General features: G+C 37.7%; 1 protein-coding gene across 2 annotated transcripts in view; it reads left to right on the top strand.

The window, feature by feature from the left end:
* The window catches only part of STAB2 (stabilin 2), an 88192-nt gene that overhangs the window by 11942 nt on the left and 56385 nt on the right, over positions 1–19865 (top strand). For both annotated transcript variants that reach the window (XM_067469231.1, XM_060776891.2), the window contains 16 exons: positions 1667–1863; positions 4439–4572; positions 6152–6285; positions 8234–8316; positions 9070–9219; positions 9957–10100; positions 10888–10950; positions 11040–11159; positions 11759–11812; positions 13430–13510; positions 13821–13973; positions 15207–15269; positions 15456–15539; positions 15780–15866; positions 17548–17659; positions 19525–19705. In XM_067469231.1, the coding sequence (XP_067325332.1) occupies positions 1667–1863; positions 4439–4572; positions 6152–6285; positions 8234–8316; positions 9070–9219; positions 9957–10100; positions 10888–10950; positions 11040–11159; positions 11759–11812; positions 13430–13510; positions 13821–13973; positions 15207–15269; positions 15456–15539; positions 15780–15866; positions 17548–17659; positions 19525–19705 (1840 nt within the window). The remainder of the gene's footprint in view (positions 1–1666; positions 1864–4438; positions 4573–6151; positions 6286–8233; positions 8317–9069; positions 9220–9956; positions 10101–10887; positions 10951–11039; positions 11160–11758; positions 11813–13429; positions 13511–13820; positions 13974–15206; positions 15270–15455; positions 15540–15779; positions 15867–17547; positions 17660–19524; positions 19706–19865) is intronic.

Below are 19865 nucleotides of genomic sequence, written 5' to 3'. Positions count from 1 at the left end.
ATGGGGTGGGATGTAACTCATAGAATCATAGTTAGAAAAGACTACAAGGGCCACCCAGTCACTTTATAAAATATATAAAGGGGAGGTCATTTTAATTTCAGTACATTTGAGTTATTGTTTACATGCACACAAGGATGGGCAAGTCAGGGTATTTAAAGTATTTTTATAATATTTTCAAAATCCACAAATATTGATATATTTGTGATAGGAATGGTGTTTGTTGCTGTTAACTGCTTTCAAGTCATATTTGACTTGTGATCCCTGTTATTAGTAACCCTGCTCAGATCCTGAAGATTCAGGGTGTCTTTGATTGAGAATTCAGGCTTGGTTGGTTTTATGGCCCATTTATTTGTCTTTTTTGCAGTCCTTGATATCCATTAAACTCTTCTCCAGCATGAGATTTCAAATGAGTTGATTTTTATCAGGTTTCTTCAATGTCCAGTTTTCACATAAATTCTTATATATAGCTTTCACAGCTATACATAGGAATTGGAAATGCGGTGGCATGTGGAATCCTAAATTTAGTTTGCCATTGCCTTCCTCTGAGGCTGAAAAATTATAGCTTACCGGTTGATTTCCATGGCCAAAGGGAGATTCAAACACTGGCCTCCTAGAGTCCTAGTCCAGTACTGAAACCACTAGACCAGTGGTTCTCAACCTGTGGGTCCCCAGATGTTTTGGCTTTCAACTCCCAGAAATCCTAACAGCTGGTAAACTGGTTGGGGTTTCTGGGAGTTGTAGACCAAAACACCTGGGGACCCACAGGTTGAGAACCACTGCACTAGACCATGCTGACTTTGTATTGTTATTGTCTTTAACACATGTATCATAGGACAATACAACACCATTCTCTTTATGCTGGAAATAGGTGTACCTACTGAATTTATTGGTGCATATAGGCAATAATTTAGTTTAAATTGTTTATGAAGATTTTATCAAAATCCACAGTTCAGGAAGGATATTGACAAGCTAGAAGTTGTGTGGAGAATGATCAAAATGATAAAAATACTTGCAAATAATGTCCTATGATGAGTGGCTTGGGGAACTGCATACATTTAGCCTAAAGAAGAGAAGGTTAAGAGGTCACATGATGACTATGTTTAAATATGCATATTACATTTACATATTGCATGTCACAATTGAAGCCTGTTTCTTGCTGCTCCAGAAACTACAGCACAGAGCAATGGATTCAAATTACAGCAAAAGATATTCCACTTGAATATCAGGAGGAACTTCCTGACAGTTGAATATGCTACATCGAAATGTGGTGGAGTCTCTTTTTTCAGAAGCTTTTGAAAAGATGCCTATCTCTTGGGAGTGTTTTGATTGCGTATTGCATGACAAAATGGGATTGGACTGAATGGCTTTTGGGATCTCTTCCCACTCTATGATTCCATGAACAGTCCTCTTGCAGTGGCTGCTGTGATCTGCTTTTTGATCACATCTCTTGGAACTACTTATAGCAGTTATTGTCAGTATGATTCAGTGAAGAGGCAAAGACAGATTTACCACTTAATAGTTCCGTTTAATTTCTGATGTGATAAGATATCACTTTTCCAATAAGTGGCATGCCTTTGTTTCATGCGAAAAAAAGAAAAACAAGAATTGTTTATTTGTTTTATTCATTTTGATGCTTATGTAATTTACTCTTCTTATCTCCACTCAGCCATCAATCCATGCTCAAAGCCTGTTTGTGATCCTCATGCTGATTGCTTCTACCTGGGACCCAATAGTCACAAATGTGTGTGCCAATATGGTTACAAAGGAGATGGCCAAGTTTGTATGCCAATAGATCCTTGCCAAACAAACTTTGGGAATTGCCCTCCAGAATCTACAGTCTGTAAATACAATGGACCTGGAAAGGTATGTGAAACAAATGTTGACCATACTGAAAGGACATGCACATAGACATACCAAAGTACTGCTCCTCCAATGAAATAGCAGGCTCCGGCTGGATCTACAATGCCGTATAATCCAATTTCTGAATCCAGATTTTCTGCTTTGAACTGGATTATATGAGTCTACACTGCCATATAATCCAGTTCAAATCAAATAATCTGAATTCAGAAACTAGCTTATGGCAATGTAAATGGGGGCTTCTATTGTTATGTTTCATTGGTACTTTATAATTGAAAGAATCTTACATATTTATTGCTTCCTGATATACTGTTGTTGTTATTACTGCAGCTGCTATGGGCCTTCAAGTTGTTCTGGCTTTTGATGACCCCAAGTTGGACATCTCATGGTTTTATCACAGCAAGATATATTCAGAGGGGGTTTGCCTTTGCCTTCTTTTGAAGCTGAAAGAGTATGATCTGCTAACAGTCACCCAGGAGGTTTCAATGGCTGAGCAGGGTTTTCAACCCTGATTTCCAGAATTGTAGTTCAATGATCAAACTACTACATCATGCTAGCTCACCATAATATACTATTATGGCCTTTATTTTGTTTCTTATTATAGTAGTTAGCCAGATTTTCCCATATTCTTCATGAACTCTTCAAACTGTTTCCAATCCGTTCTCCTTATTGGTTTTCCCGTGTAATCTTTCAAGTAGAAAGAAAATTTATCCATATCCTTTATTTCCCAAACTTTATTTAGCCACTCTTCTACTGTACTCATTTTGTTTGATTTCCATTTTCTGGCATAAACTATTCTGGCCTCTGTCGTCAGGTATGTGAAAGAATGTCTTGGTTTGTGTCTAGTTTTATATCTTCATCCATAATTCCTAATAAAAAATATTCTGGCTTCATCTGTATTTTGGTGTTGAGGATTTTTTTTAAATTATTTCTTGAGTCCTTTTCCAATAGCTGTTCACTTTGGGGCAAGTTCACCATGAATGATAAAATGTTTGGGTTTCGCACTTCCAACATTTGTTTGACATTTTCTTATGCATTAGTCCCAGTTTCTGTGGCATCATATACCACTGATAGAACATCTTATAACAATTTTCCTTAAGTTCCGTTGCATACGTATATTTCATTTTCTTATTCCATATCAGTTCCCATTCCTCATATTTTATTAGTCTACCTATATTGGAGGCCCATTTAATCATACACTCCTTAATTGTTTCTGTTTCCGTGGCCCAATCTAATAGTTTAGTGTATATATTTGTAATATTTTTCCTGTCTTTCTGTATTACTTGCTCCCAAAAATTATCTTTTTCACAAAATCCTTGATCTTTACCTTTTTGGAAATAATTTTTTAATTGTGCATATTGAAACAAGGAGACTGTTTTATATTGTCGAGTGATTTCTTTTTGAGATTTTAGGATAAAACTCCCTTCCTTTTTCATAATAATTTCTCTATATGTGGGCCAATTTATCCAACCGAGTAATCTTCTTTGACCTGCTTCGAGCAGCGAAATCCAAAGTGGGGTCTTTGGGTAGAACTTGTCTTTATACTTTTCCCATATTATTAGGAGAGCTGATCTCACAAACTGATTTCTGAAGTTCTTTTTCTATTTTGGCTTTACCATACCATAGGTATAAGTGCCAGCCTCAGGTAAAAACCTTCCAACGCTAGCACCTTTTCTCTTTTTAATCTTATTATTATTTTTTATTTGAATGTGTTTTTATCTGGATTGCTATATTTCACTGTGCTTTTATTTTAATTGTGTTTTTGTTTTAATAGATTGTTTGTGTTTATTAGGCTTGGTTGATCCAAAAAAAATGGTTTAAAACTCGTTTCAGATGTAGGGGGCACTTTTGGTTCAATTCTAAAGTCTCTTCCATGTGCTTGGGTTTATATACAGCAATGGTTGCTAGACGCAATGGCGCAAGGCAAGTCAAAACGATAGGAGACTTTGGACTCACAGAAACATGGCAGAAATCCCTTCGAAAGGCTAAAACTTCTGATTTTCTTCAGAATTACGCCACATCCAAGCAAACCTATCCAACCCTAGTATTTATGTCTTGTGGGCATTTTGTTCCATATGTAAGCTTCCTCGAGTCCATTCGTGGAGATAGTGGAGGGATATAAGAATAACGTTGTTGTTGTTGTTGTTGTTGTTGTTATTTGAAACACAACAAGATGAGTCCACAGCAGACACTCTCCTGGCTGTTGAATTGGATCACACATCGGACACTTCCCAAGTGTCTAGGACTGTGTGATGTATTGGCGAATAATGCGTGCAGATCCCAGTAAGGTGGCCTTCTGCAGCTGGCAGATGGTAATCTTGTCAGCACTGATTGTGTTTAAGTGCAGGCCAAGGTCTTTAGGCACTGCACCCAGTGTGCCGATCACTACTGGGACCACCTTTACTGACTTGTGCCAGAGTCTTTGCAGTTCAATCTTTAAATCCTCATATCATGTCAGCTTTTCCTGTTGTTTCTTTGCAATCCTGCTGTCACCTGGGATTGCAACATCAATTATCCATATTAATAATAATAATAATTAATTAATTAATTAATTTCTCCTTCCTTTTCTTCCCTATGTAAGTCTCACTGTGAATGCAAAGAACATTTTGGAAATTTTTCACCTGGACTAGGATGTAGTATGACGGACATCTGTGCAATTAACAACCCTTGCCATAAATATGCTGAATGCACAATGGCTGCACCAGGACAAACTCTGTAAGTCATTTATCTCCTTGAATATGTGTGGGAGGTACTGTATGTGCTCTTCATTCATTACACTGTTTATAGTGTTATTTATTTATTTACCTATTGATATCCTGCCTTTCTCTACCCCAAAGGCAGCTTACATATAGGCAATTATTCAATGCCTATGTAGAAATATCCCAAAAGTTGAGCTTTCATGAAAATATAAGTACTGTTTACTTGGTTTCTTTCTCCAAGCATGGAGCCCAAAGCAGTGAGTATATTCTTTATAGATTGAATAGAAAAGTGAAATTAATGAAACTGCGAACATTGCATCTAAACTGACCCACTGCTTGTTGATACTGCTTTACATTTTGTTGCAGTAATTTCTGCTATTTGACATTGCCGGGTTCCACTTTCAATGAATTTCTGCAGTGTTTCTTCATTCTGTATGGTTTTTTTTTTATTCTACTGGTCTATGACTGAAATAAACTGGACTAAATAAGAGTGCTTAAGTGACAAGAAGAGTTGCACCTGCCAAATGTTTTCTTAATATATGTTATTGTGTCATTCCTGGTGCCTGGACTGTAGCCTGGAAAATGTTGAAGAAAGTGAACTCTGTTGTTTAGCCATGACAACCAGATCTGCAAAAACATAGCGCAATAATTCTGGCTTGGAAAAAGAACCTAGTTTGAAACAAGGATCTCCACTACCATTTTGAGCTATTCAAAAGAGTTCTCATTACAGTGCTAACAGAGACAGGGTTGCTGTGAGTTTTCCGGGCTGTATGGCCATGTTCCAGAAGCATTCTCTCTTGATGTTTCATGCACATCTATGGCAGGCATCCTCAGAGGTCGTGAGGTCTGTTAGAAAGTAGGCAACTGTGAACTATCTATCTATCTATCTATCTATCTGTGGAATATCCAGGGCAGGAGAAAGAACTATTGTCTGCTTGAGGCAAGTGTGAATGTTGCAATTGACCACCTTGATTAGCATTTAATGGCCTTGCAGCTTCAAAGCCTGGCTGGTTGCTGCTTGGGATCCTTTGTTGGGAGGTGTTAACTGGCCCTCATTGTTTCACTCTAACAGCTACCATTTCAGACTACACAGAGAAGACACTGAAATCCACAAGCATGTGAACAATTGCAACAGAATGGAGGAAACCATGAAAATGAACAAAATCAGGCTACCAGTATTTAAATAAATCTAAAATCAGGACAGTAAATAAAGAGGAACACTCAAACTTCAGACAGGAAACAGCCAGGGCTAACAGATGGCCATATTGTCCAAGAACTAAAGTTCCACTTGTTTAAGCTGTGGTTTAAGCTCCAGCAAAAACTTATTTGAAATTGAAGAGAGTAGCAACTGCAACTTGATTGTATAAGTCTTAATCAAAACAACAAATATTCTTCATAAATGTCCCAAAATTATATAAAATACAGTGGGGGGGGGGGAGTATTTAATGAGATAACTCTTTGTGTAATAGCCAAAATAAACATTTTGTATGAGACATTTGACATATTTGACTGACATTAAAATTATTATTATTATTATTATATACGTTTGTATCTTATTCAGCTAAACACAAAAATACATGTGTATTTCTCCATAGATGTACCTGCCAAAAGGGCTATGTGGGTGACGGTTTTATATGCTATGGAAATATCATGGATCAGATTAGAGACATGAATGCCAAACCTGGAGGACAGTGGCAAGGAAAACTAATCTCTGCTATAGAACTCTTTGGTATGTAGATAATATGCTCACACAAAATGGCTAAATGAATACCTGCTTGTGAAATATATTGCAACTGGCTGAAACATAGCAGTTTAGAAATATTTGGCTCCTACAATCTCATTCTAGATCAATCTTAATTGTTATAAGATTCGTTCTACATCCAGACTTTCTTCATGGCCAAAATAAGTATTTTTCATCAGCTGAGGCTTTCACAAAGCCTTGAATGGTAGTTTAAAGTGGAATACATTACAGCAATGGTGGCTGTTGGTGGGACCTAAAATTTGACCACTGCATTTTATTATTAACCTTAAAAGAATTGTCCAGTGTACTGCATCCTATCCCCAAACTTGATTCAGCACTTTGATTACTTCTTTTATGTTTCAAACTAAAACAGCCACTTATACTGTTTCCCAAACACTGGTCTACAACATTGGATTTCGACCTTTCTAATGCCGTGACCCCTTAATACAATTCCTCATGTTGTGCTGACCCACAACCATAACATTATTTTCATTGCTACTTCATAACTTTAATTTTGCTACTGTTATGAATTGTAATGTAAATATCTAATATGTAGGATGTATTTTCATTCACTGGACAAAATTTGACACAAATATCTGATATGCCCAAATCTGAATACTGGTGGGGTTGGAGAGGGGATTGATTTTGTCATTTAGGAGTAGTTCCTGGGATTTATAGTTCACTTACAATCAAAGAGCATTCTGAACTCTACTAACAATGGAATTGAACCAAACTTGACACAGAACTCCCATGACCAACAGAAAATACTCGAAGGGTTTGGTGGGCTGAACCCTTGAGTTTTGATGTTGGAGTTCACCTACATCTAGAGAGCACCGTGGAGTCAAACAATGATTAATCTGGACCAAACGTGGCACAAATACTCAATATGCCCAAATGTGAACACTGGTGGAGTTTGGGGAAAATAGACCTTGACATTTGGGAGTTTTAGTTGCTGGGATGTATAGTTCACCTACAATCAAAGAGCATTCTGAACCCCACTAACAGTAGAATTGGGCCAAACTTCCCACACAGAACCCCCATGACCAACAGAAAATACTGTGTTTTCTGATGGTCTTTTGGTGACCTCTCTAACACCTCCTCGTGACCCTCCCCCCAGGGGTCCCAACCCCCAGACTGAGACACGCTGAGCTAGAGCAATCACTTTCCCACTGATATACTAGGTGTCAGTTGCCACTGAATCTTCTAGACTTGAGAAAAGACCTAAGTAAAGGCATGCTACAAAGATACGTCAAAGATCGGTGCAGTGAATTTACACCGTAAGAACTAAGTCCCTTTAGTTCTTATATCTTTGTTCATAAACATAAGTATTACAAAGTGCCAATAAACTGGCAGTATTGACCTTTCAAAGAAAGCCTAAGGATGCCATAAACCCCTGATAAAAATTCTCATTACCCATAGATTTGTTTATTTTAAAAACTCATTTTGCTAATGAATGAGCAGTTTTCAAAGAATAAAAGTGATGTTGATTTTCCCTATTTAAAAGAAAGGCTGATAAAATGTGGCTTTCCAGATATCAACGGATAATGCATGCAGATCCCAGTAGGGTGGCCTTTCGCAGCTGACAGATGGCAAATTTGTCAGCACCAATTATGTTTAAGTGCAAGCCAAGGTCTTTAGGAACTGCACCCAGTGTGCCGATCACCACTGGGACCTCCTTTACTGTCTTGTGCCAGAGTCTTTGCAATTCGATCTTTAAATCCTCATATTGTGTCAGCTTTTCCAGTTGTTTCTCTTCAATCCTGCTGTTGCCTGGGATTATTATTATTATTTCAGCAACCATTCAGGTCACTGTATATCATTTTTAATGCACTTGTTAATACATTTAATTTTATACATTATTTTATACACTCTTCTGCAATAGTCCTATTTATCTTTTGCACCTTTCTTTCTTTTTTTTCTTCTTTTTTTTTCCAAGAAAGTGCATATGAATGGCCACTGACTAGTTTGGGACCCTTCACGGTTCTTGTTCCAACAAATAAGGGATTCCAAGGAATTAATGTAAGTGCAATGTTAAGAAATGATGTGACATTATAAAGTACATAACCCCAAAACTTAAGAGATGTTATTCCCCAAACAGAAGAGAAAATAGTTCTCCAAAGTGCATTTTTTACTTTGGAATGTTGTGTTTCATTCAGTATAAAAGCCAATAAAATTCACTCCACTTGAACCACGCTCTTTTACAAAATACAAAAACAATGCAATTCTAAATAGACATTTCTCCTGGGGAAAAGTTAGCCTTCATCCTTTTTTTTGACTATTATGTTTCTTCCCTTTTTTGATGGTTTTGTTAGAAAACTGTGTGCCTTGAAGTCATTTCTGGCATATGGTATACCTAAAGTGAATCTAACATGGGGGGGGGGGGGGGGTTGGGGAGATATTTTGAGAAAGGGTTTGCCTTTGCCTTCCCTGAAGCTGAGAGAGCATGGTGTGACTTTTCATTATCAAGCAGGGCTTTGAGCCCTGGTCTCCTGATTATTGTCCAATGTTCAAGCCCAATACATTATGCTGCAAAACTGACACAAAGTAGTATTTAGAGCTTTATGCATCTATCCAAAAATAACATCTGAAGGCAAAACTGCTCAGATACTAGTACCCTCTTCCTATCCCTTGAAAATTACAACCTGTCTATAGCAATCTGCCACATACATACTTTACTATTCAATAGTGGATTTCATATTAACTTGAAAAATGTCAATATTTGAAGCCTAATTAAACTTGTTAGTCTGCATACTTATGCTTCTGACATTTCAGATTAAGGATCTTCTTTCAAACAAGGAAGGTGCCCAGTATTTTTTGAAACTCCATATTTTTGCTGGACAGATAGAGTTGAAGAATCTGAATAATGCAAGTATGCTTTATACACTAACTGGCAAGCCAGCAGACATATTAAACAATGAAAAGGTATGGTATATTTTTGGTACAACATTATTATCATGGGAATATGTTAATATTTGCTTTCTATTAAGTTCTAGGGATTATTTTATTTGTGTATTGCTATTGTCGTTAAATGTGTACTTAAGCTATTTGTTGTAGTGTGGCACTTAGGGGTGTGCAATTCAGTTAAACTCCTTTCTGTTTTAGATATCCAGATTTTGGTGGAAACTCAGCAGGCAGGACTCATAGGGTAGCCCCATGCGGGTGCATGGCTGCCTCTCCGTGCTCCATATGTAGCCGAAAGAAACAGAAAGCAGTCGTTTTTGGCAGCCAAACCTTCTGTTGCTGCCAGAAAAAAATGGCAGCCAAGTCTGTGCCATTAAGGCTGGCCAAAAGGGCCAAAACAGACAGAGCCCATTTTGAAAAATGGATCCATGCACAACCCTGGTGGATATGTCATCAGCTGCTTTGTAGATATCATTTTATGCTGTATACTTTCAGTCATGTCTGACTTCCAATGTGATCCTATCATGGGGTTTTCTTGGCAAGATTTCTTCAAACAGTTTTTGCCCGGGAAGAGTATTAGCAATGAATGGACTAGAGACTGCATTTCAGTGTGTGATTTCATTTCAGATGGTTTTTTTATGGCAAATGAGGTCTGGTTGTTGAGTATCTTCACTTTACATAACATTTTTGTTAAAAAAAACAAACAAACATACATGCATAATTGTATAACTTTTGCATATTTTTCTGTGTCCTTTTAGGACAATATGTTAAGAATTAGAATACATGGAGGCAAGAAGAAAGGGAAGATCCTACAAGGAGATGTTGTTGCCTCTAATGGAATTGTCCACATTATCGACAAAGCTTTGGACAATGTGGAACCCAGTACTGCAAGTGACCCAGAGGTGAGGACTTGCATATGTTCAGTTGCAGAGCTTAAACTTCCAGTTTTGAATTAGTTCAAATGTTCATTGCAACAGATGCATACTGCATTAAGGGGATAATATTAGTATTTATAGAGCACTGTATAGTGTGAATATCAATCAAGAGGCAGGCTGAAGAATTAGGATGCTACATTGCATCAAGGCATTTATTCCATTTTAGCTCTTTGTTGTCAATAATAACTCACCTACTTGGAGAACACAGGATTAAACATAAGATTTCTTATATGCAAAGCATGTGCTGTATCCCTGTGCCAGAAATGTTTACCCACATTGAGCCTCCATGGGTACAAAGTTGTCAATGCATATTTATTTATTTATTATTATTTATTTCATTCACTTATACCCCGCCCTTCTCACCCCGGGGGGGACTCAGGGCGGCTTACAGGGGAGGGCACAATTAGATGCCCGAACACATAACAAGTAATCCAAAAAATAACAATTCAACACTTAAATTAAAACATCAATACATAGTAAAATCCTAAAACCTAAAAACAATCTCATGTCAGAGTCCATATATCAGAGTCCATAAGTCCGTTCTACTCCGTTTGTCTTAGTCTATTCCCAGGTCCTTGAGTTAATTGTCAGAGTGACCAAAAGCTTGGTCCCACATCCAGGTCTTTGGTTTTTTCCTAAATGCTAGGAGGGAGGTCGCCGATCTAATCTCCCCGGGGAGTGAGTTCCACATATCCTCAGTTATTATCACTGCTTTTAATGCTCACAGTAAGAAATCTGTTTGTTTTCTCTTAAGAGTTCGATAATGGCAGTGCTTCAAGATTTACCAAGATACAGCAGATTTAGATCCATAGTAGAGGTAAGGATTAAACATAAAATCAAATGTACAAGTAAAGTTTTTAAAAGATACACTTACACAACTGTGTTTTCCCTTTTTGTTTACTTTAGAACTCTCTGGTGGGACCAATGTTAGATAAATATCCTGGGCCTAACACAATTTTCATTCCTGCCAATGATGCTTTGGAGAACTTGAAGGATAACGCTCTGGATTACCTCTTGTCAAGTAAGGTATAAATCTTTCAATAATGTGAAATAATATGCAACACTATCAACTTGGGATGGAGAAAATGCATGAGCAGCCATTCAGAGTAACCCATTACATCATTGCTATTACTCCATCCACATCTGAAATTTTCATTGCCAATTTGTCAGAATTAGTTTATTCCAAAATATTACTGTGCATGCAAGTAATTTTCCTCCCTGACCTTGTTTAGTGATTTCCCAGTTGATCCCACCACCTGCAGTGTGTTGTTTTAACCAAGGATGTTCCACCTAAAATACCACAGCTGGCCCTTTTAGTACGAGAATATCTGTATACTCTTCTATGAAGAAAGAAATAACAGGCTTATTGAGAAGTAGCAGGCTATGCCCAGAGCATAACAATATTATGGCCAAAGTTGTAATCCCAGAAGTAACTAAATGGAGATGATGATAATGATAACAATCATTATAGCAACTGACACCATTGCAAGTAGATCTGTAACGGTGTTGTAACACGCATATTTTCATAACTTTGTTGAAATGGCATTTCTGTGTGCATAACTCATAATAAGACATTTAATATTATTCCTGTGCAGATAAAAGATGTGCCTTCTTTATTTATACAGGGTTCCCGAAAGCTTCGTGAACTAGTTCAATATCACATTGTTTCTCACACCCAGGTTAGTGCAATATTTAATATGCTGTTACAATCACAGAATATATTGATAGAACCTGTTTCCTAAAATAAGAAGACACTGACACGCTCCATATTAGTTTCCCTTAATCCTGAAATGTTTGGCTTTCTTCAGATGAATGCTATCATAGTGTTTTGTATTGCAAGCAAGTGTTATGGGCAAATAATTGTGTCAACAGTTCAAGATGTGGCATATGTATCTAACACTGGAAGGGAAGGAGATGTCTGGAGATTTAAAAATTGCACTGAGAATGCATGTGTTCTTGGACATATGAAAATTATATTAAAATTAAATAGATTCCAGATATTAGATTTTGTGTGTGTGTCAGGAGCAACTTGAGAAACTGCAAGTTGTTTCTGATGTGAGAGAATTGGCCATGTGCAAGGATGTTGTGCAGGGGACATCCGGATGTTTGATGTTTCACCATCTTTGTGGGAGGCTTCTTTTATGTCCCTGCATGGGGAGCTGGAGCTGACAGAGGGAGCTCAACTCACTCTCCCCGGATTCGAACCACTGACCTGTTGGTCAACAGTACTGCTGGCACAAGGGTTTAACCCACTGCACCACCAGGGGTTCCATATCCATAGATTCCAGCCATTGGGTGTATTCATGCTAATAGAGCTTTTAGCTAATCCTGAAAAAGATTAATTTCTGAAAAATTCTCTAGGACTCTGGTACTAAATAGAAAGGCTAAGCAGGTGGGAAAGAAAATTAAACCAGAACCTAGTTATATCAAGGCTAGATTGATATTATCATGCTAAGATAGGTATTGTGGACATTTTCAGCAGCTTTTCCCATTTTTCTGCATTATTGCCTAAACTGTCTCTCATTGGCGTTTCAGTCCAATAATATCTTAAGGGCCACTAGTGTTTCTCCCATTTGAAATGCACTATGTTTTTAAGGTTGTCTCAGAAACATAACTAGTACAACTGGAACTGGTACTTGGCCATAAGTGCATGTAACCTCCAAAACTGTTTTTGCCGCTCTACAGATTCACTGATACTTTTCTAGGCAAAAAAAATGAATTACCTCTTCTGGAAACCTCTGCCAATTCAATTTGTAAATAGGTTGCCAGTTCCCTCTTCACTGTTCAAAATTGATATTTCTGTTCAACTCAGAAATATCAATTTTTTTCAAAGCCAGCAATTAACTTGTGATCATTACAGGAAAGGATTGTTTTATACATTTTTGCCATTCAATCCACTCTAGATTTTAATCCAAACATTTTAGACGTTATCCAAGTTGCTCAGCCATAGCTGCAAAAGTGGTTGAGCAACTTGGTTAGTGCCTTTAAAACTATCTAAAACCTATAAAGGCTTAACTGTCCACTGACAAGGGACCCACAAGCTATCATCACTAGTCTTACTGAACTTAAATTTAGTTGCACACTGCTTTGTGTGGGTTTATCCTTAAAAGTGGCTTCAATAAATAAATTCCTAGCTGTTTCAATTGAGCATTTTGTTATTGCTGTTGGTTTGGGTTTGTTTTGCCATCATAATAGAGAAGTAAGGAACGTGTGCAATTCTTGTAGTAATTTACACTAAGATTAAATAATATTTAATAATGCATAATTTAATAATATTTCTTTTTTTTTTCTTACAGCTGGAGGTTGCCAGTCTTATCTCCATAAGGCGCATTGAAACTATGGCTCAACAATTCATCTATTTTAACATCACTGATAGTGTATGTCCAAGAAAACAAATTCATATTTCAGGGACACTAATGTACTGGACTGGAGATATTATGTTATTATGTTTATGTTGCCATCTTCCATCTGGTCTCTCTTATTTATGGAACTGTTTGTATATCCGATACATTCTGTGTTGTTGTTGTTATTGTTTTAAAAGTGAGATGTTATAAAAAATGGAAATGAAGAATGACACTGGAAATAAATACAAAAGTAGGAACGAGTTTCTGCCTAAAATGGTACAATTAAAAGAACAGGTAACTTTTTAAAAATCCTCATCCTCTTTTTCTCTCTGTTGTCTTTCAGGGACAAATCCTGGTGAATGGTGTACCAATAGAAGAAACAGATATCACAGCAAAAAATGGGAAAATATACACACTTCCCAGTGTTCTTATACCTCCATCTATAATCCCAATTCTGCCACAGAGATGTGATGAAGAGAAAACCGAGACTGAGGTGGTAAGGGCCTTTAGAACCATAATGATAAATACAATTTCCGGTAAATGCCCTCTCAATATCCCCAGGGGTATGTACAGAGTTTCCCTGCATGTCCCATGATATATAGAGTCTTGTTCTATTGAACCATCCCTTTATGCATGCAGACCCAATATTTCTACAAAGATAGAAATCCTCCATGATTATTGAAGGCACATATTCATTCATTCATTCATTCATTCATTCATTCATTCATTTGCTGTATTTGTGTACCATCTTTTTCAGCCCTCAGGCAACTCAAGGTGGTTTACAGGGCAAAATTCAATGTCTACAATAGCATAAATACAATTAAAAACATAACGTATAATAAAAACTATAACAAAATCAATAAAACATCACTCTATAATGTCTCCTTGTTAAAAACGTTATCCGGTCTCATTGTCTAGCCATTTTCCTATGTCAGTTACTCTGCATTTGCAAATGCTTGCTCAAAAAGCCACATCTTGACTTTTTCCGGAATGTTAAAAGAGAGGCAGCTGATCTGATATCCCTAGAGAGGGTATTCACAGCCAAGGGACCACCCCCGAGAAGGCCTTGTCTCTTGTTCCCGCCATAGAACCTATAAGGAATACCGCAAATCAAAATCACAGTTGTAAATGGTTCTATAGTTGGAATTCAACCCCACACTGCCCAAGTTTCAAGTCCTCAATGAGGAGCAGTTAGTTAATTTAGTATAGGATGAGAGCATTCCCTTCCCCCATGTTTTTTGTATGTATTATTTAGAATTGATACTTTTCTACTGCAAGCTTTTTCAATCTGGTTTCTACCTTCTTACATTGGAGTATGGAGAGTATGTGCTGTGTGCTTTGAGTTCTCTCTCTACTTGTGTATCAGGAGAGATGTAGTGATTGAGTTTTTTCCCTCTCTTGAAACCTTAGAAGAGATGGGTGTTAGAGTAACTCAGACCCACTTCTTGCTTATGAAGAAATGCAGTTATTTCTTATTGTTGTAAATAAACCCTTTGTGGTTTCTAAGATTGGACTCTGCATGTTTGCCTCCTAAGCTCTGAATTCTTCACAGCCACATTGCATGACACTTCATGCTTTTGCTTGCTGTGAGCTGATGCTCAACTTTTGCATCCTGTTTGGTTTTTGGATGCTCTGCTAATTTTAGGGTAGTTTTCCCTAACTCCTATAATGTTATGTTCACAAGGCAAAATTGTACCTTCTTAAGCTATCATCGCATTGTTCATTTCAGGGTGCCTGTGTAAAATGCCAAGTAGCCCACAAGAACAGCTGTCCAAAAGACTCAAAACCTGTTGTAAGTAACTAAATCATCATAGTTATTGAGGAGCAAGATATTTCATTCTGCATGCATCCCATTTACCTAACAACTGTATGAATGACATTTGTTTATGTTGGGAAATGGGTTTCCTCATTTATAGCACTTATTAACTCTGATGGTTGATTTAAATTATGGTGATGTTGTTGTTCTTACACACTTCAGGCTTCCACGGGGACCAGGTGCACTTATCTTGACCAAACCCATCTACAATATGGATGTGCTAAGTACTGCAATATAACAAAAAATGTAAGAAATGCAACAAAGCTTTCTGTTGAGGATTCCTATAAAACAGATACTGTCTTCACCAGTGTAATTCTATCATTCTTTATTCTTCACTGTTAAGAGTGCTAGCTACTTAAAACAAACATCTTCTGCCACAGAACATATGCAGTTGAAAATTACACAAATCGTGCATAAACACACTGCTGTAAATTTGGTTATGGTTCATTTTGCATAGTTATGAAGAAATGTTTGCTTATTTCACAGGAGCCTAACTGTTGCAAAGGTTTCTTTGGCCCAGATTGTAACCAATGTCCTGGTGGCTTTTCGAATCCATGTTCAGGAAATGGTCAGGTAAATGTAGTTGGTATATTTAGAATAAGCTGGATTCTGCTTCTTTTGTGGGACTCTTTTGGTAAGATGGCACATGATTTTGATGCGTTCAGCATACCTGTTTGATTCATTGTTTTGGGACACAATACCTTGAATGAATGTAGAATGACTTAATAAATATTTCCACAGCTCCTTAAAACTGTGAGATCATTTGTCATCTGTGTCTTGCACCAAAGTCAACTTTACACTATAAACAGGGAGGCCTATAGGAATCCTAGAAGACAAAAGGGCCCAGACCAGAACTTCTGAAAAGTTGCTTTTGTGGACCACTACTTCCACTTGGCTGGAGGATTCTGGGAGCTAAAGTCCATTAAGTATTTTTTTTCCAAATTCTCGCCCTTTTTTTTCCAAATTCTAACCATTGTTCAAATTGCAAAGTACTGTAATTTTATATTGAAAATTGAAGCAGTGGGCTAAATACCCTAAAGGTTTCCATTTGACCCATGTGGCTAAGTAGGGTCAGCCTGGTTGATACTAGATGTGACCACAAGTGAAGGTAATATGAAGTGGAATAATATAGGAAACGGCCTTCTCAACTGTGGCACCACAATTGTGGGATGCCATCTCCTTGGAAGATTGAATGGCATCAATGTTGATTTCTTATTGGCACCCAAAACCTGTTTTTTTTATTAAAACATTTGGGAGCGAACTTATTTCAAGACAACCTGCACACAGTTTTAGACTGTTGTCGTTTAAAACTGTTTTTGTTGATATGGGGGACGCATGGCTTGAGAGCAGTACGTGTGAAAAAGATCTGGAGTCCTTGTGGCAAAAAAAAGCCAATGGGATTTTGGCCTGCATCAATAGGAGCATAGTGTCTAGATCCAGGAAAGTCATGCTACCCCTCTATTCTGCCTTGGTTAGACCACAACTGGAATATTGTGTCCAATTCTGGGCACCACAATTCAAGAGAGATATTGACAAGCTGGAATGTGTCCAGAGGAGGGCGACTAAAATGACCAAGGGTCTGGAGAACAAGCCCTATGAGGACTGGCTTAAAGAGCTGGGCATGTTTAGCCTGAAGAAGAGAAGGCTGAGAGGAGACATGATAGCCATGTATAAATACGTGAGAGGAAGTCATAGGGAGGAGGGAGCAAGCTTGTTTTCTGCTTCCTTGGAGACTAGGACACGGAACAATGACTTCAAATTACAAGAAAAGAGATTCCATCTGAACATGAGGAAGAACTTCCTGACTGTGAGAGCCGTTCAGCAGTGGAACTCTCTGCCCCAGAGTGTGGTGGAGGCTTTGGAAGCTTTTAAACAGAGGCTGGATGGCCATCTGTCAGAGGTGCTTTGAATGCAATTTTCCAGCTTCTTGGCAGGGGGTTGGACTGGATGGTCCATGAGATCTCTTCCAACTCTATGATTCTATGTTTAATATATGTCTATATTGTTCAGAATATTTAATCTCAAAGTGCTTTAAATTGCTTTTGTTTTACACTAGCTGAGATAAAGAGCAGAATAGAAGTGTTTTTAAAAAATACCAAAGAATCCAGGTGAAAGTGAATATGATTCATTACCGGTTGTTTCTGGGTTTCTTATATCTTACAATATTTCTCAAATGAGGAAAATGTTTCTAATACTGTATGTTGCATGTGAATCTATATGCACAGGTCTCACAACTGTCTGCTTCACTTTGCAGTGTATGGATAAACTGAAAGGAAATGGAACTTGCATTTGCAATGTTGGATTTGAAGGATCACTTTGCCAGTTCTGTTCAGACCCCAATAAATATGGGCCACGGTGTGACCAAGGTAAGTACTGATGTTTCATCCCTCACTGACTATTTTAAGCCTAATCACACTTTAAGAGACGGAATTGAATGAAATCTCATTTTTGTGATGTGCAAAAGCAACTTCATCCTAGTGGCCACTGACCACCTATGAACTTGGTGTGAAAGTGTAACACTGGATTGCAAGTATGATCTGAGTTGTGTTTGACTAGTGGACTTTACTCTCATAGCCTTTTCACTTTGAACCCATACCCAAGCCGGCCAACTGGGGCTGGCTACAGGGAGCAGACAACTCCCTGATGCAGCAGCTCCACTGGCTGCCAGTCTGTTTCCAGGCATGATTCCAAGTGCTGATTATGACCTTTAAAGCTCTAGTGGTTCAGGTCCAGGTGATTTATTTATTTACTATATTTATATACTGCCTTTCTCACCCCTGGGGGGACTTAAGGTGGTTTACAACATACCAATGGCAAAAGTTCAATGCCAACATACATGGCTGACCGCATCCCCTTGTATGAACCTGCTTGGACCCTGAGATCTTCAGGAGAGGCCCTTCTCTTGGTCCCACCTCCATCTCAAGCCCAGTTGGTGGGAACGAGAGAGCAGGCATTCTCAGTGGCTGCCCCTCAACTCTGGAACTCCCTGCCCAGGAAAGCCAGAGTAGCCTCCTCCCTGCTGTCCTTTCTTGCCATTCTCTTTTGCTGTATATCTGTTGGTAAATGCCTTCTTGATGTTTAAATTAAAATACAAATTAAATACAAATTAAATTTTTATATCATTAAAATACATTACTTGAAAGCTAGCTGATAATCTTGAAGCTTCTTCTTTCCTAACTGCTATACTACCATATGAAGGTAGTTTACTTAGCTTGGAGAAAATCCCTTTTGGACTACAAATCCCAGAATCTCCCAGCCAGCATGTCCATTTGCAATATTGACTGAGATCCTGGATTTGGGATGACACCTTCTGTTTATTTCCCTTCAACTGACAAAATAATCATGACATTGGAATATCTATTTCTGGCCCATGGCAGTTTGTGTATGATCATTCATAACTCAGTTTTATCTAGTTTCTATATGAATCTGACATTCCTTTAAAAAACATAAAATTAACATTTAAAATATTTTCTAAAAGAAAAAAATATTTTGTGCATGTTATATTTGATGAGATAATTTTAATGCACAATTTATACTTTTTTAGTGCTAAGAAATGTATTGCAAATTTACTAAACGAAAATAAACTAGTGTGTTATAGTAGTTTGAGTGTTGGACTAGGATTTTGTTGGACAGTATTTCAACTCTGCACTCAGCCATGGAAATTAGTTGGGTGACCTTAGGAAGTTATACCCTCACAGCCTCAGACCCCATCTACACTGCCATATAATCCAGTTTCTGAATCCAGATTATCTGCTTTCCATCTGCATCTGATTACCATCATCGCCTTCCTCCTCATCCTATGGTGTCCATTCCTCTAGCATGCCTGAGCAAGATTCTGCATGATTGGAAATGTGGTGTTTTAACAGACTGAGACTCTGTTAGATGTTATATAATGTTGGTTATGGCTGTGAAAGATATGAGCAATTGAAAAATTCATGGAAATTACTGTAGAGAACGTTTCATAATTTTGCAATAATTGTAAAACAAAATTGGCTGTTTCTAAAAACCTTACGTGGTGTGACAATTTGTTCCAAATCTATTTAGAATACGAAAAAATTGTAAAGGAAACAAAATACCCGTTTTATATCCTAACATCTCTAGGATTTACTTTGTTTGAAATGAAAGCATGCAGTTACTAAGCATACAGTAACTTTTTAAAAAGGAGTCTTATTTAAAGTTATGTGGCTGTTTCAGATGTTTTACCGTTACTTATTTCCCCATCCTTCCACAGCATGTAAGTGTGTTTATGGAAAATGTGACAATCACATAGAGAGTGATGGAACCTGCCTGGCTGGTTCATGCCAAAGTGGCTATGCTGGAAAATTCTGTGACACACAGATGTTTCCATGTGGAAACTATCTTCAGTTCTGCCATGCACATGCTGATTGTATGTTTAGTAATGGTGCCATGAGGTAAGTTCATAATGTATGTTTGATTGTGTATGTATATGTGTACACTGCCCAAGTCATTCACATGTGAATTATAAGTGAAGTTACTACTGTGTTAACATGACCATCTTCCTAGCTAGTACACCAGGGATCCTCAAACTAAGGCCTGGGGGCCGAATACGGC

Source organism: Anolis sagrei, chromosome 5, assembly GCF_037176765.1.
Source record: "Anolis sagrei isolate rAnoSag1 chromosome 5, rAnoSag1.mat, whole genome shotgun sequence".
Classification (NCBI taxonomy): domain Eukaryota; kingdom Metazoa; phylum Chordata; class Lepidosauria; order Squamata; family Dactyloidae; genus Anolis; species Anolis sagrei.
This window is presented reverse-complemented; position numbering and strand designations above follow the sequence as displayed.